The 15,445-nt window shown below is 44.8% G+C and overlaps 1 protein-coding gene across 1 annotated transcript in view; it reads right to left on the bottom strand.

Moving 5' to 3' along the window:
* ppargc1b (peroxisome proliferator-activated receptor gamma, coactivator 1 beta) overlaps positions 1-15,445 on the bottom strand; it is a 102,770-nt gene that overhangs the window by 24,364 nt on the left and 62,961 nt on the right. The window contains exon 2 of the mRNA XM_078288938.1: positions 3,487-3,672. Within this exon, the coding sequence (XP_078145064.1) occupies positions 3,487-3,672 (186 nt within the window). The remainder of the gene's footprint in view (positions 1-3,486; positions 3,673-15,445) is intronic.

Here is a 15,445-nt window from a genome sequence, read left to right as displayed (position 1 = left end):
ACTTTTCTATCTACATCTCTCTTTATTTCTCTCTCTTTATCTACCTCTCTAGCTCTGGGGTGGGGGTGGGGGGGTGTAGTCCTCCCAAACCCAATGCAATCACCCATACCCCCCCACCCCCAGCCAACACACACCACACACACACACACACAGCCCGATCAATCCCACCCGACACGGGATTAGATACCGACACGCTACTGTAAATAAGTGCTGTATTGATGGACGGCAGAGAGAGAGAGAGAAAGAGAGAGAGAGAGAGAGAGAGAGACACAGGGGCTCCATCCTTCTGCTTATCACTCCACTCGATTCGTTGCTGTGTGTTCATAACCAAACGTCGTCCGGCCGTCTGCTCTGCTGTAGTAGTCAGATCGATACGAAATCAGCTGGAATATAATATACTGGCAGTGTGTGTGTGTGTGTGTGTTAAACATCCAGTTTTTTATTAAAAGTTGCTGAAGTTAACACAGGTGAAGGTATGATAAAAGTAAAATCATGTATACGATCCAGAAAATCCAGCGTAAAGAAGTTAGGGGAGAGAGAGAGAGAGAGAGAGAGAGAGACAGCACTGGAGAGAGAGGGAGAGGGAAAGAGACATCGAGAAACACAACAAAACAGAGAGAGAGAGAGCAAGCAAGAAAGAGCGAGATGTGAAAAGTGGGGAGAAAGAGAGAGAAGCAAAAGAGAGAGAGGGGGGGAGAGAAAGAAAGAGTGAGATAGAGACTGAGAAAGAGAGGAAGATTCAGTTATAAAAAGTGTGTGAGAGAGGGAGAGAGAGAGAGAGTAAGATAGACAGCAAGAGAGAGATAAGAAACACGAGGGAAAAGTATGAGGAAGAGAAAGATAGAGAGAGAGATTCAATGCACCTGTTTCTTTTTGTCATCTTGATTTTTTTTCTCTTTCCGTTTTTTCCTCTTTCAGTTGTATGTGGAAATGAACTAAAAAATCTAAAATCAATATACCTTGAAACAGCATCAATCTCCAATGTTTAGATCTTCTTAAGCTCTAAATCTGTTTTTTAACTAATCTTGCGTCCTCCGTGTCAACTGTAGATCACTTTTATGAGACGTCTCGTTCCTGTCCGATTTCTCGTAAAGTTTATGTTGTCAATATCAATATCTATTAATGTTTATTATGTTGTGCTGTCCCTCTGTCTTGTGATGCCAAAATCTGTGATGTAAAATTTTCTGTCGATCCCAGGAAGACAAACAGCCGCTGAGGCGTCGGCTAATGGGGATCCAAAGAAAGAATAAAGAGAGAGAGAGAGAGAGAGAGAAGACGAGACAAAGGCAATGTTTATTTGACCTGCATTCCCATCATGCCTTGCTGGTCTTCATCTTACCGATAATCCGCGGTGCATGGCAGCATCATGGCTATTCCCACTAGCAGAGTTGCATTACACAGCCCACGATCTGTCTCTAAATGCCACTTTATCTCTTTGTTGTCGTCTTTTTATTCTTGAGATGCACTCCATTTAGCCTGCGTAACGGGACCAGGAGACTATAGTGGGGACTGGAAGACTATGGACAATCGATGAAGCAGGCTTGGCTTTCAAACAGAGCAAAACAACAAGGGTATTCCCTGAATTCATCCAATAAGAGCAACTGATACCGCGGCCTTTGGGGCTTTCACTGCCCCGGTACCAGCATCACGCCCATTCAAGCCCAGGGACTTCTTCCATCATCGTATTACACACACCGTAATTAGGAATTACTTTCTTGGCGTCTCCCTCTCTGAGACACACACACACACACACACACACACACACACACACACACACACACACACACACACACACACACGTCTACATTTCGCCTCAGAGGTCAGGTAGGGGTTTGGTGTTCTGCTCAAGGACAGTCGACAGGGATGGAAACTGTGGCTGTTACAGGGACTGAAACTGAGGCTCAGTTTCAGATTCACTAAAGGTTTGTGCAGGTGGGAGCGGCTGCTGGGTCACCAAAATGACCAAATCGGAACGACGTCTTGGTCATGCATATGTAAATTATATGTAAATCTAATTATTTTGCCCACATAATGTGTATTTGTAGGCGAGGCAAAGCAAGATTGTGCCCGATTCCCTTCACACTTCACAACATCAACTCCCCCAAATTGTTGTAGCTCATATGAGATCTTTGGAAAGGCTGCATATAGACTTTGAGCAGTTTGACCATTCAGAAAGGCTGCTATCATCTCTGCAAGACTCTTCTTCTTGTGTTTTATATACATGGGCCAGACAAGACCATCAAACAGACCAGGGGGGTGTGGGGGGTGCAGCAGTGTGTCGTTCCTAAATCAAATCTGATCTGAGAACTTTCCAGTTATAAAGGAGCTTTAGGGTGCTGGGCTTGTTGGATTAGCTTTACAGCTGAAGCAATTTGTGCTTACAGTTGGCGATGAAGGGGCTATTTGCTCGTGCGCTGCTCTTTTGGAGGCTCGTTTGTACCACAACTTCATTTGCAAACATTTCTTGATGAACTAGAAGGCGCTCAGTAGAGTGCAAACCTCCGCCAACTCTTAACAATTCTCCAACTTCCAGAGCTGCAGCCTCCTGATGGTTTGTGTTTGTTCCAACAAAATAGCATGCGAATGCGATGCTGTTTATTAGCCGACTTGGAAGAACGCAGCATAATAGTTAGACCTCAAAAATGATAACTGTCAAATGGCAGAAACAGACAGACAGACGGGGAAAGCAGAACCTCAGTAGAACTGTTAGTCATAGTTCTGCATTTCCTATAATGTCTGCATTTGCTGCCTTCATAGTAGCCTAGACACTTTATTTAAGTCCCAAGTCAAACAAAAACTTTTTCATTTCACTGTGCAGTTGTGTCAAGTGGAAAGGCAATAAAGTAGAAATGAATTGATTTACTATTTGTGGTTTTTAAACAAGATCCAAAAGTTGTCGGAGGTTTGTCCCCACAGGACAAAAGTACAAGCTTGTTTGTATTAAACCTGAAGAAGTGAAGGGCGTTCTGATTGAGTCTGATCCTCCGGCTGATACCACAGACTCTGCTGTTCCTAACGTGCAGCATGATGCCGATTCTCATCACTTCTTCCTTGTTTTTTTCATGTGCTGGTGTCAAGGCTTCAGGTTCAATTTCAGGAACTAACAACAGAAGCTGCATATATTTTTGATGCATATTGACGGATGCGACACCCTTGGAGCAGAAATTCATGCCCATGATAAATTCAATGTCCTCGACCGTTTCTTTAGGGAGAACAACTTTTAGAACAACAGAGGCTGCATCTATTTCTTATGTACATCAGTGGCAACAGCCATGAAGCAGAAATTCATGTCCGTGATAAAAATTTGATGTTCAAGCAAATTTCTTTGAGAACAAGGACTTTTAGAGCAACAGAGGCTGCATATAATTCTGTTGCATACTGATGGATGCAACAACCATGCAAGCAGGATTTCATGTCCGTGATAATTACAATTTGGAAACGACTTTTAGAGGAAGAGAGGCAGCATTTTCGGAGACGAAGCCTCACCTCGAAGAGCTCATCGGCTGTGCTGTAGTGGATGGAGGCCGGCGAGGCGTCCGCCGGCTGGTCGTTGCACCAGTGCAGCTCGCTGAGACAGTTGACGCTGTCGAAGTCGCTGGCGTCCAGCTGGGAGAGGTCGATGTCCGGGAAGTCAGTGTCCAGACGGTCCGAACACACCTCCTCCTCCCCATACTGGAGATGGAAAAACAGAGGGAGAGAGGGGGAAAGGTCACGTTAGTCAAACATCCAGATTAAAGCAAATTTCCCAGGCGGTTTGTTTTTGCGAATATGTGCATGAGTCACTTTGTAAAATGTGAACCAGAAAACTGGAGGTGCTCGTCACAGCTGGAAACATCTCCAGCGAGCTATATTCACTTTGAATGCGTCACTTGTGTCTGCCGGTTCGCTCGAAATGATGTTTTCTGTGTAACCGCCGCCTTTCACAAGCTAAGAAACATGAGAAATGAGACTTTACCGATCCCATTCGCTTTATGGCACTAACACTGCCGGGGTTAGCGGTGACGTTTCCCTGTGAGCTTCAACGGATGGAGAAAGGCACTAAAACTGTCCAGATTAGGGGTTCAATTCCCACTGGAGCCACCCAATGCTAAAATATGTATGCACTCACTGTACTGCAAGGCACTTTGGATAAAAGCCTCCACCCAAATGGCATATATATTATTACACTGTTCGCTCTCACCAGCAGCCCCTCATCTCTCAACAGCTAGTCATTACAGATAATGAGACTTCCATCTTAGAGGAGGTTCGACACTGAAACCAGCGGAGGCATCTGTCCTAGCACGATGTAGGATGAGACAGACGGAGCGCCACATACACTGGTAATCATTGTAGAAGCTTCTTCATGCATTTACCCTGCGTCTGCCTCAGCCGTGTGCCGCCCTGACCCGAGAGTCTTCAGGTGATTAGCTCCCCTCTCTGGTTGAAGGTGTGCTAATCAGTGAAATGAGCTGCTGTAGTGTCTAGTTGGAATGACAAGCTGCAGACTCTTGGGTCATGATGGGACGCGGCTGAAAAAGCACTGATCCATCCTGCGGTAGCCCGGTCTACCGAAATGTCGTGAAATGACGAGCAAATAACGAGCTCCGCACATGAGAAGTGAGAGGAATCTGTCGAGGTGGAGGAGACATGATCAGAAACAACCAGAACAACGAAGAGAAACAAATCCAAGCCACTCTTCTTCTTAGCAAGTTGCACTGACACGTTGTGGCCTTCCAGCATGTGGGGCGATGTGTTTTAATCTGCAATGCCATGTGTTAGTGTTGCCAGTAAAATAAAACCTTTTTGTTAAGAGAAGAGTGCCTTGGATTTATTTCTCTTCAAGTCTGAAACACCTCAACTCTGAAAACCCGGGTTCACTTCCCAACTCATGCAAAGAAGTTTGAATGTGAATTCTAGTGAAATTAAACTCTTTTTGAAGGGTGGATCCCCTGTAACCCCCTCAAAGACCCCTGGAACCGTTTCAAGGACCCCTGAAACCCCCTCAAGGAACACTGGAACCCCCTCAAGGACCCCTGAAACCCTTTCAGGGACCCCTAGAACCCCCTCAAGCCCTGAAACCCTCTCAACGACCCCTGGAACCCCTCAAGAACCCCTGAAACCCTTTCAATGACCCCTGGAACCCCTCAAGAACCCCTGAAACCCTTTCAACGACCCCTGGAACCCCCTCAAGGACCCCTGAAACCCTTTCAATGACCCCTGGAACCCCTCAAGAACCCCTGAAACCCTTTCAATGACCCCTGGAACCCCTCAAGAACCCCTGAAACCCTTTCAACGACCCCTGGAACCCCCTCAAGGACCCCTGAAACCCTTTCAAGGATCCCTGAAACCCTTTCAAGGACCCCACTTTGAGATCTACCAAACTAACTCATGTTACATTCCAGTCAGAAACAACCAGCCATGCGGTCTGAAGTGACGGAAAAAGGCTGAGATTCAGACAGAAGAAGAAGAAAAGCAGGAAGTGTGTGGACGTGACTCAGTGTGAAAGGAAGCGACTGCGGTCTCTGGAGGGGGAGGAAGGAGGAGGAGGAGGAGGGGAGGAAGAGCTATGGATGAGGGGAGGAGAAACTGGGGGAAGGAGGGAAGAAGCATGTATGGAGGAGAGAGAGGAGGAAGGGGGGAAAGGAAAGGGGAGGAGGAAGAAGAGAAAGAGAACAGAGATGGAGGGGGGAAAGAGACATTTATGGAGGAGGAATGGAGAAAGGGGAGGAGGAAGAGCAAGAGAAGAAGACAGGGAGTGAGAGAGAGAGAGAGGGATGAAGAGAAGAATGTATTCAATTGTATTTAGATGCTTTGGTAATACTGTTCATCTGAACTGAACTGACAATTGAATTGAGATGAGAGAGAGAGAGAGAGAGAGAGAGAGAGAGAGAGAGAGAGAGAGAGAGGCGGAGAGAGAGAGAGAGAGAGGGAGAGAAAGAGAGGAAAAGGGAGAGAGGAAGAGGGAGACAGGGCCGGAAATCAAACTGGGTTTTGGAGTGACGAATCATGGGATCATACACTCTTTGGATGTGTGTGTGTGTGTGTGTGTGTGCGTGTGTGTGTGTGTGAGTGAGAGAGAGAGAGAGAGAGAGAGAGTGTGTTCTTTCCATTGGAGACCACAAGATCAGTGTCCTATTGTATGTATGTTTGATGAGGAAGCTCTGTTACATTGTTTCTGTCTTTCTCTCTCACTTACACACACACACACACACACACACACACACTACACACTACACACCTTTCCACTCATCTGATTGGGCGAGACAGCAGGGTCAACCGGTTACACCAGACTGAAACAACCAGCGAGGTTTCACTCACTTTCAGCGTTCCTCAGCGTTAATCTAGAAATTAACGACTAAAACGCTCGTTGACAAAGGCAACAGAGACCATAACAAATAAATATTCTGTCCCATGATGATATTTGAAATAATGAGATCTTATTATAGTATTGACGAAAACATAAAAAAAGCAGAAGACATGGCAGCTGACATCTTTCAAGGGTTGAAGGTGTATTGATCCAGGTAAACATCCATATGATGTTTTTTATTACCTGTACTGGATTGATTAAATTTAATGTTCCTGACATTCTCACAAAAATGGTTGAACTGTTGAACATTTTTTTTCCCTCTACTATAATGTTCTTATTTTAGCTCGCTAAAATTATCATCCATTTTAGTCAGTAAATAATTGGCTAAATGTAATCAATATACCGTGACTAAAATATGACGAAATTTAAGGACTATTTTCATAAGACTAAATTTATCAATGCTGTGAAAATGAACAGTGGGGTTCCTCCTCGTCTACGGCTACTCATGTGGAACAAACTAAGTAATTTTGACCATGACACTATATCATCTCTCTCTCTCTCTCTCTCTCTCTCTCTCTCTCTCTCTCTCTCTCTCTCTCTCTCTCTCTCTCTCTCTCTCTCTCTCTCTCTCTCTCTCTCTCTCTCTCGCTCTCTCTCTCTCTCTCTCTCTCACCAATTCAGTTACTTTATTATCATGACTCTTTATCAGAAACCATTTTGCCAAAGCAGTTTGCAAAAATGTAAATTTTTCCCAAAACTAATCAACAACAGTTCACACATTCATGATTAATTTATAATTCAATGATTCATTCTCTGGTTGGAAAACAGGAGCTATGCAACAACAGCACATAATCATCCATCTCTCTCTCTCTCTCTTTCCTTCCTTTTACTCTCGTCTAATTATTCTGTGTATTCGCCCTTCTGTATGTTATTTTTTAATCTGTTGTTCACGGTTATTATTTATTGCTTTCATTTTCACTTATCTTGTGAAGCGCTTTGTAAAGATTATCATGCCTCTACTTCTTCTTCTTCTTCTTTTTATTATTATCTTTTCTTAGTATTATCATATCCTCTTATGAATGCATTTTCAACCTGTAGTACACAATCATCAATATCAATGATAATAATAATTAATTTGGGTCGAAAACATGTTCTATACAGTAGTACATAATCATCATTTATCTCTCCAGTTATATTCAGTAACTGTGAACTCGCTCTCTTACACACACACACACACACACACACACACACACACACTGTACTTCCTATCTCCCAGAAAGCTACAAAAAGCCCAGCTTGTTTTTTACTCACTACAATATCACGTTGTATTTATTATAACTGCTGCTTTGATCTACGACCTCACACACAACTGCTAATATGACTGTTCCAGCGCTGCCTGGCGTGTGTGTGTGTGTGTGTGTGTGTGTGTGTGTGTGTTTCTGGAGTGTTTATTTGGGTCAGGGAGCGGTTAACATGAGCTGATATCATTTATGGCTTCATAAATTACAGAGTAGAAAAGACCAGAAGAAGAATGATCAAAGAGATGATCAGCAGAGTAGAGAGAGAGAGAGAGAGAGAGAGAGAGAGGGAGAGGGGAGGAAAGGAAGGAGACGAGGAGAGGCGGAGAAGAGAGAGAGGGAGGTGAATAGAGGGATGAAGAGAGCGAGGAAGAGGGTGAGAGAGACTGAGTAAGAGAGAGAAAAGAGAGAGAAGTGTGGAGGGAAAGAGAGAAAGAAAAAGCGATAGAGGAGGAGAGAGGGGCTGGATAGAGAACCAGAAGAAGGAAGGATGGAGGAGAGGAAGGAAGAGAGGAGAGGAAGAGAGGAGAGAATGCCCTCTATAAGATCCTCCCACAACTTCCTCTCTCTCTCTCTCTCTCTCTCTGCAGGTGTGTGTGTGTGTGTGTGTGTGTGTGTGTGTGTGTGTGTGATGTTAGCATGCAGCTCACATCCTCCTCACGTGCGTCTGACTCATCCCCTTCCCCCACTCCTCCGCTCAGCGCATCCCTCCTTTTCCTCTCTTCTTCCTCTCTCCTCTATTTCCTCTCCCTTCCCTCGTTCATCACCCCTCCTTTGCTCTTTTCTCCTCTCTTTTCTCTCCTCTCCAATTTTCTCCTCTTCTTCTCTCCTCCTCTCTGTTCCACTCCTTTTCTTCTCTTTTCCTCTCCTCTGTATTCTTCTTCTTCTTCTCTCCTAAATCTCCTTTCCCTTCCCTCATTCAACATCCCTTCTTCTCCTTTCTCTTCTGCTCTACTTTCTCCTCTCCCTTCCTTCGCTCAACATCCCTCCTTTCCTCTTCTTTGCTTCTCTCTTTTCTCCTCTTCTCATCTCCTCTCTTCTTCTCTCCTCTACACTCTGTTCTTGTCTCTTCCTCCTCCTTCTCCCCACTTCATTCTCCTTTTCTCTTCTTTCTCCTCCTCCCTTCTCTCGCTCAACATCCCTCCATCACCTCTCCTCTCTCTCCTCTCTCTCTTCTTTCAATCCACTCTCTTCTCCTTCTCTCCTTGCCTTTTTTTCTTTTTTCTCTTCTATTTTCCTCTCCTCTCCCCTCATCCAACCTTTCTCCTCTCTTCCATTCCTCTCCTCCTGTCCTTCCCTCTCCTCTCTTCCCCTCTGTCCTTTTTCCTCTCCTCTTTCCTTTCTCCCCTCCAATTCTTTCCTCTCTCCTCTTCTTCTCTCCACCTCTCTTCTTTCCTCTCCTCCTCCCTCCATCTCTCTCTCTCTCTCTCTCCATAGAAACAGAGGACAGGCTGATTGATTTCTTTCTGTTTCCAGACAGCCTTTCTCTCTTCTCTCATCCCTCGCTTTACCTCCTTCTCTCCATTGCAGACGTCAATCAATAAAAACATCCTTGGGCACGGGACACACACACACACACACACACACACACACACACACACACACCTACGTGTTGCGGCAGAAAACACAGGCACACTGTACATATATACTAAGTGGATAGAGTGAGCAGCACACACACACATTCCTATAAATACACAGGCAAACTGTACACACTAAACAGAAGGCAACACACACACACACACACACACACACACACACACACACACACACCCGTGGCTGCTGCCTGTGTGATGTCATCAGCCTCTCTCTCACATACCAAACCACCAGTCCTCTGCCTTATATGACGCTGTGCTGGTGTGTGTTCTGTTCTCTGTCACACACACATGCACTAATGCACGCAGGCAGGCGTGCACACACACACACACACACACACACACACACACACACATGCACACACACACACAGTCATAAAGACACACACACGCAGAGAAACATGGCTTCAAGGCTAGTAAGAGATTGGCCTCCATGACATACTGTATGTTTTTATGACATGTTCACACACACACACACACACACACACACACACACACACACACACACAATATGGTACACCTCACACATATGTGGACACACAAAATGGGACACTGAACACACACACACATAAAATAAAATAGCACACACACATACATAAAACCATGCAAACACACTGTCACAAATACGTACATACATTCCACAGGACACAACACACACACACACACACACACACACACACACACACACACACACACACATCTGCATGTCCTCTCTGTTCAGCTTCCCTCCTCAGCAGCAGAAGGCGGCGGCCGGCCGGCAGAGCCAACGCCACGCTGACTCTGAATAACGATGAGGCGGGCGGCAGAAAGCTCCGCCGCCTGACAGCCACACAACATGAGACACAGCCGGCCGGGCCAGGAAGCCGGCGGCGGGAACACGGCGACAAGCGGCGAGCGACAAGCGGCGGCGACAAGCGGCGAGCGACAAGCGGTGGCGACAAGCGGTGGCGACAAGCGGCGGCGAGCGAGCGACGCCTTCCCACTGCAACACCGTCAACACTGGAGAGCTGTGGATCTTCCTTCCTCTGCTATCATTTCCTTTCCCAGCACTCCTCTATTGTACGTGATCACTGGAGGCTCATGGGAATATTACGCTCTGTCTATGTCTGTGCTGTGACCTCTGACCTTTGGCCTCCTTACTGTTGGTTGCTCGTAATGTCGGTGGTCCAGGAATGAAAGCTTATTCTACTGTTGCACTTGCTGTACGTCTCTTTGGATAAGGATGTCAGTTCAAGTTCAAGTTCTGCTTTATTGTCATCTCAGCCGCATAAATCTACATAATATACATCCAAATATACATAGACCATACACAGTGACACAAAATATCGCTCATCTCCAGACGACCGGCTCACTACATTATCACGCTTATTACACGGCTACTTACCAAAGACATTAATCATTTGACAAACATTTATTTTAAATGATTTTATTACAAGCTAAACTAATTTATAAGCTTAAAATACAGGAAATGCAACTGTAGAAATGTCTGTAGCTAGTCTCCATGCTGCACTGTAGCAGGACTGAAACCAACCTAAACAAATCCGGTCAGATTCCCATTCATCCTCTAACCAGCAATAAAAAGTTTGGATCTCTCTGAATAAATTCAAACTAATATTGTAGAAATCTTCCATGTTTCTAACAGTGCTCCAGTAACCGAGCAGCAACGTCTTTCTGCCACAATCGGATTGGAGAACAACAAAATGGAACGGACTTTTATGTTATGTGATGTTACGTTCGTTTAGGTTTGGTTAGGTTAGGTTAGGGTAAAGTTAGATTAGGTTAGGTTAGGTAAGGTTAGGGTTAGGTAAAATTAGGTTAGATTAGGGTAAAGTTAGATTAGGTTAGGTTAGATTAGATTAGGGTAAAGTTAGATTAGGTTAGGTTAGGTTAGGTAAGGTTAGGTTATATGGCCTTCATGCAGATGAAGCCTGGAGGATCATCTGCCCTTTCATCTGAATCAGACCCTCCACCGGGTCAAACACAGTTCATAACACAATTAGCATAGTGAGAACAACAGCCCAGAGGTTAGAGAAGACCCTGACCCGCCACCACATGTCCGCCACTTTGAACCCCATGAAAACTCAGCGCGGCTAGACTTAATATGAACCTCTGTCCCCTTGAGCAAGGCACTTAACCTCCAACAGCTCCGGTGAAGCTGCTGAGCGGCCTCGGTGTACTGGGCGGCTCCCAGCGGCCGTCAGCAGCAGACTGGGCGCACTGGGCAGCTCCCAGGTACGAATGTTAAACAGGCTGCTGCTGAAAAACAATGTTCAGACAACCTTTCCTGGAAAAAAATAAAGGTTAAAAATGTGTCATGCTTGCTAAAAGGGAAATAAAAGGGGAAAAGGAAGTGGCTTATTCTTCCCAGTTTTAATCTCTGCCATTGCCATTAGTGCTATAATGGCAGTGGCATAACACAATGACATCAGGACTGAATACATCACTCACTGTGTCTGTCTAAATCTATTAAGCTATGGCTTAAATGGAGCATTAGAATGGACAGATTAAGTAAATGGGCATGAAATGAACCTAGAATACCGACACCTTTGAAGTTACTGAATGGGGAAACTTGAGGGAAAAATCGCCATCAGTTCATTCAGAGTTTAAGGGATTTTAAACGGAAGAAAATGGAACGATTAACTGTAACTGCCACGCAAATATTATTACTGAAACAGAGACAAATAAATGCAAAGTTGAACAAAGGATTGCCTGTAGAGAAGGATGCTGTATATATATATTTAACAGCATTTATGGCTATAATTCATGCTGATGTGAAATCTAAACCTTAGTCATGACCTTTGACCTTTTAAAAACACACAAAAAGTACTTAATTCTGTCTGCTTTTGAAGGGCAGAGTAATATAATAATAGCGGGATGGGGATGGGGAGAGGGGGGCTGTGTGTGTGTGTGGAGGGGGGGGGGTTACAAAATGAAGCGTGGTGACTTCCATTTGTGGTTAATCTCTGCCTTAGTAACAACAGTAAAAACCTACTGGCCCGTTCAGTCATAAAAAGCCTGCTGGGACAATCACGCATTAAAACCTGCGCTATTTATAGCCGGCCGGCACGTGGGAGAGCTATCTGGGCTAAAACGAGCAGGAGATGTGGAAAGGCCAGCGAGGCTCTGCTGTGCTGCTGGAGCATGTAGCCCTGCATCCTTTTATCTATCTTTAAACACACACACACACACACACACACAGCAACACACACACAAAACACGTTCCTTCAAGCTTTCTCACTTAACCAGGGTTAACCAACAAGGCCTTGATGTAAAATTCCATGCCTTTCCATTTTCCATAACTAGCAGGTTTGAATTTTAGTTATACAAGCATTTCTCTGAGGCCGAAATAATCTCATTGGTTGAGTTAAACCTCAGTGGGCGGAGCCAAAGAACCACCGTTTTCTGGCTAAGTAATGTTAGACTGAAGCCCAGTGAAAAAGACAAGAAGAGAGGAGGAATATTATGAAGCCTAGCAGAGCGCTACTAATTAACAAACATGTAATTTGTGATAAACTAAGCTGTGACCAGTTTGGTGCAAAATGGATTCATTGAACCGCTCTGGTGTGGCAAACCTGCTTTACCAAACCAGAAATTACCCAAATTTTTGGGACCAATCCACCGTCAGAGTGTTTATGCTAGCGGCTGGTTGCAGCTAAATGCAGTTTAGTCAGACTAAGTTATCTTGGTTAGCTAGTTAGCCTAGCTGATACTAGCCCCCCAAAAAGAATTTCATTAGTCTGGGTTTCAATGGAAACTTTTTATTGAGACTTTATTGATCCATGTAGGGAAACTAAAGCCCTGGTTGATGCTGTCCTTGCTGCACTATAGTACTATAATGTTATGTAAGGTCAGTCACAAGCCCAGTCATGTGCCAGTGAGTCCTAACTAGTGTTCTGGACTGTCCACACTTCCCTTTAGGCACACACACGGACGCAGACACACACACACACACACACACACACACACACACACACACACACAGATGCAGCGCCACCATACAAGGTCAAGCTCTCTCAACTGCAGAGCAGAGGAGAGTACATGGGGTTGGGAAACTATAATACTGCATTGAAAATAAAGACATATTTCTCAGGATAGCATGTAGATCCATCTGTGTATAATATGAACCACATTAAAGAGAAAATTTGACCCTCAGGGGCTCCGGTACTTCCAGATCTGGACTGAGAAAGAGGTTTTGAACTAGGTTACAGGTGCAGGTGTAGCAGTCCCACTTCTTACTGCATATTGCTGAACTACTGCTGCGCTTTTGCTCCATTCCTGAGAAGAAAAATCTAATTTCACTCTGTTTTCAACCATCACAAGTCACAATCAATGGCTTGGAATAGAGTTAGACCCCAACATTGGCCTCTTATTAAATACTGGATATTTTGTCATCGACCTCCAATATGATGGAGGTTCCTCCCTGACAGCTACATAAAAACAGTCTGTAAAATGTTGCAATGAAATTTGACTTTTGATTTATTCAATTAGTTGTTCAATAATGTTTTTGCAAATTAATTATTCATTTATAGGCCCATTTTATCTCAGAGTTCCCTCTCGTATTGAATAATTGCTTTGGGTCACTCCGCATTAAAGAGCTGCTAACCCAAACCAAAAGAATTTCATTACTCTGGGTTTCAGTGGAGAGTTTTAGTGTCCCAGGATGGACTAAATGCTGTTTCAGAGGCTTAAAAATACAATTCTGGGCAGAAGATATTAAATGTTGGCACAAAGTATCGGCTATCGGTGACTTCAGTTTAAAAAAAATCAGTATCAGCCTTCAAAAATCCAGATTGTTCGACTCTAGTCTTGTATCTATTTGGTTGAAAGATAAAGTTTTGATGTACAGTACACAAAGTTGGTTCTACTGCATGGTGTATGTATGAAGGAGGAGGAGGAGGAGGGTTTTCTACAGTGATTACTACTGTAGTTTATTCAGTCTATCTTATATTGCAGAGACTTCAAAAGGAAATGTGACAAACTATAGTCAAAAAAATAAAAACCCTCAGCTGTGAAAGCCGACAGTTTCTCCAGTACAGAAACAAATCTGTGGACCCATCTTGGATCCTCACACGACCCAACTTAACGTCTCGAACCTGACATTGAGAAACACTGTATTACAGTGTATGGGGGGGGGGGGGGGGGGGGCATGTGAAGGTTAAATGACAGACCGGAGCCCATAGAGCTGAAAAATGGTGATGAGAGGAGGGGGGTGGGGCGCTGTAATCACCTGCAGCGGCACACTGCACTGACATGGAAGATATAAGGCGGCGTGCCAGGCTGCGACTGCGTTAAGTGTCCGCCCCGCTTTACTTCACTCTCGCTTTCCTGCGGGTCACTTTGACAGGAAGTGCTTAATGAACGACGCTCGACACTCCGCTGCGGTGGATCTCGAACCTGACGACCCCCTGGAAGGAAGCGAACCTCACATTTGACCCCCCAGCTGCAGGCGGAAACGCATTCAACTGGGAATCTTGATTTTTTTTCCTTTTCAAGTGGCAGCCCATGAGATTGTCATTTTTTTTAATTAGTCTCCATCTGTGGTGTTTCTGCACTGCACTTCCCAGAGATCACCTGTCAATCAAACAGTGTGGGCGGAGCTTGGGTTTTCTGTTGATGCAGTTTGAGTTTCTCTTTTCTTTGTCGCTGCTCACGCTAACTACCCAGTTCTTCTTCTTCTGTTTTATTCCAAACAAACTGGAAACGCATCACATAGTCAATTTCTATTCTACAATATGTTTATTCATATTCCATAAATCATCTCATGACCCAGAAAAATCATGCTGCGACCCCTCCGCAGGGCCCAGACCATCAGGTTGAGAACCACCGCCACATCATGGTAGAAAAGACTCACTTACAAAAACAGAGAGAGACTTGTTGAAACTTAACGAGAAGGAGAAGACGGGGAATTAAACTTTAAACCACCTTCCATTCCCTCCTCTGCAGCCAACAGAGAGGGGATGTGCTTAATTACTGCTAACCCCCCCCCATCCCCCCCACCCCACCCCTCCCCCCCCCTCCCTCCCCTCCATCCATGTTAATAAGCGCCACAAAAAGCCAATTACGCGTCGTGTGATTATTGAAGTACAAAGTCAGACGGTGGAGACTCGGGAGCTAAATTAGACTCAGATCAATGTGAATCGTTATCTGACGCCGTTTCATCTTTATTTATCCAGTGAAGGTTGACTGAGCAGCAAAACATTTTTTTCATCACCGCACTGCTTCACACTCAACACACACACACACACACACACACACACACTTCCACTGCG

Source organism: Centroberyx gerrardi, chromosome 16 (genome assembly GCF_048128805.1).
Source record: "Centroberyx gerrardi isolate f3 chromosome 16, fCenGer3.hap1.cur.20231027, whole genome shotgun sequence".
Lineage (NCBI taxonomy): Eukaryota > Metazoa > Chordata > Actinopteri > Beryciformes > Berycidae > Centroberyx > Centroberyx gerrardi.
The sequence above is the reverse complement of the archived record's forward strand: the minus strand, read 5'-3'. Positions and strand labels throughout refer to the sequence as shown.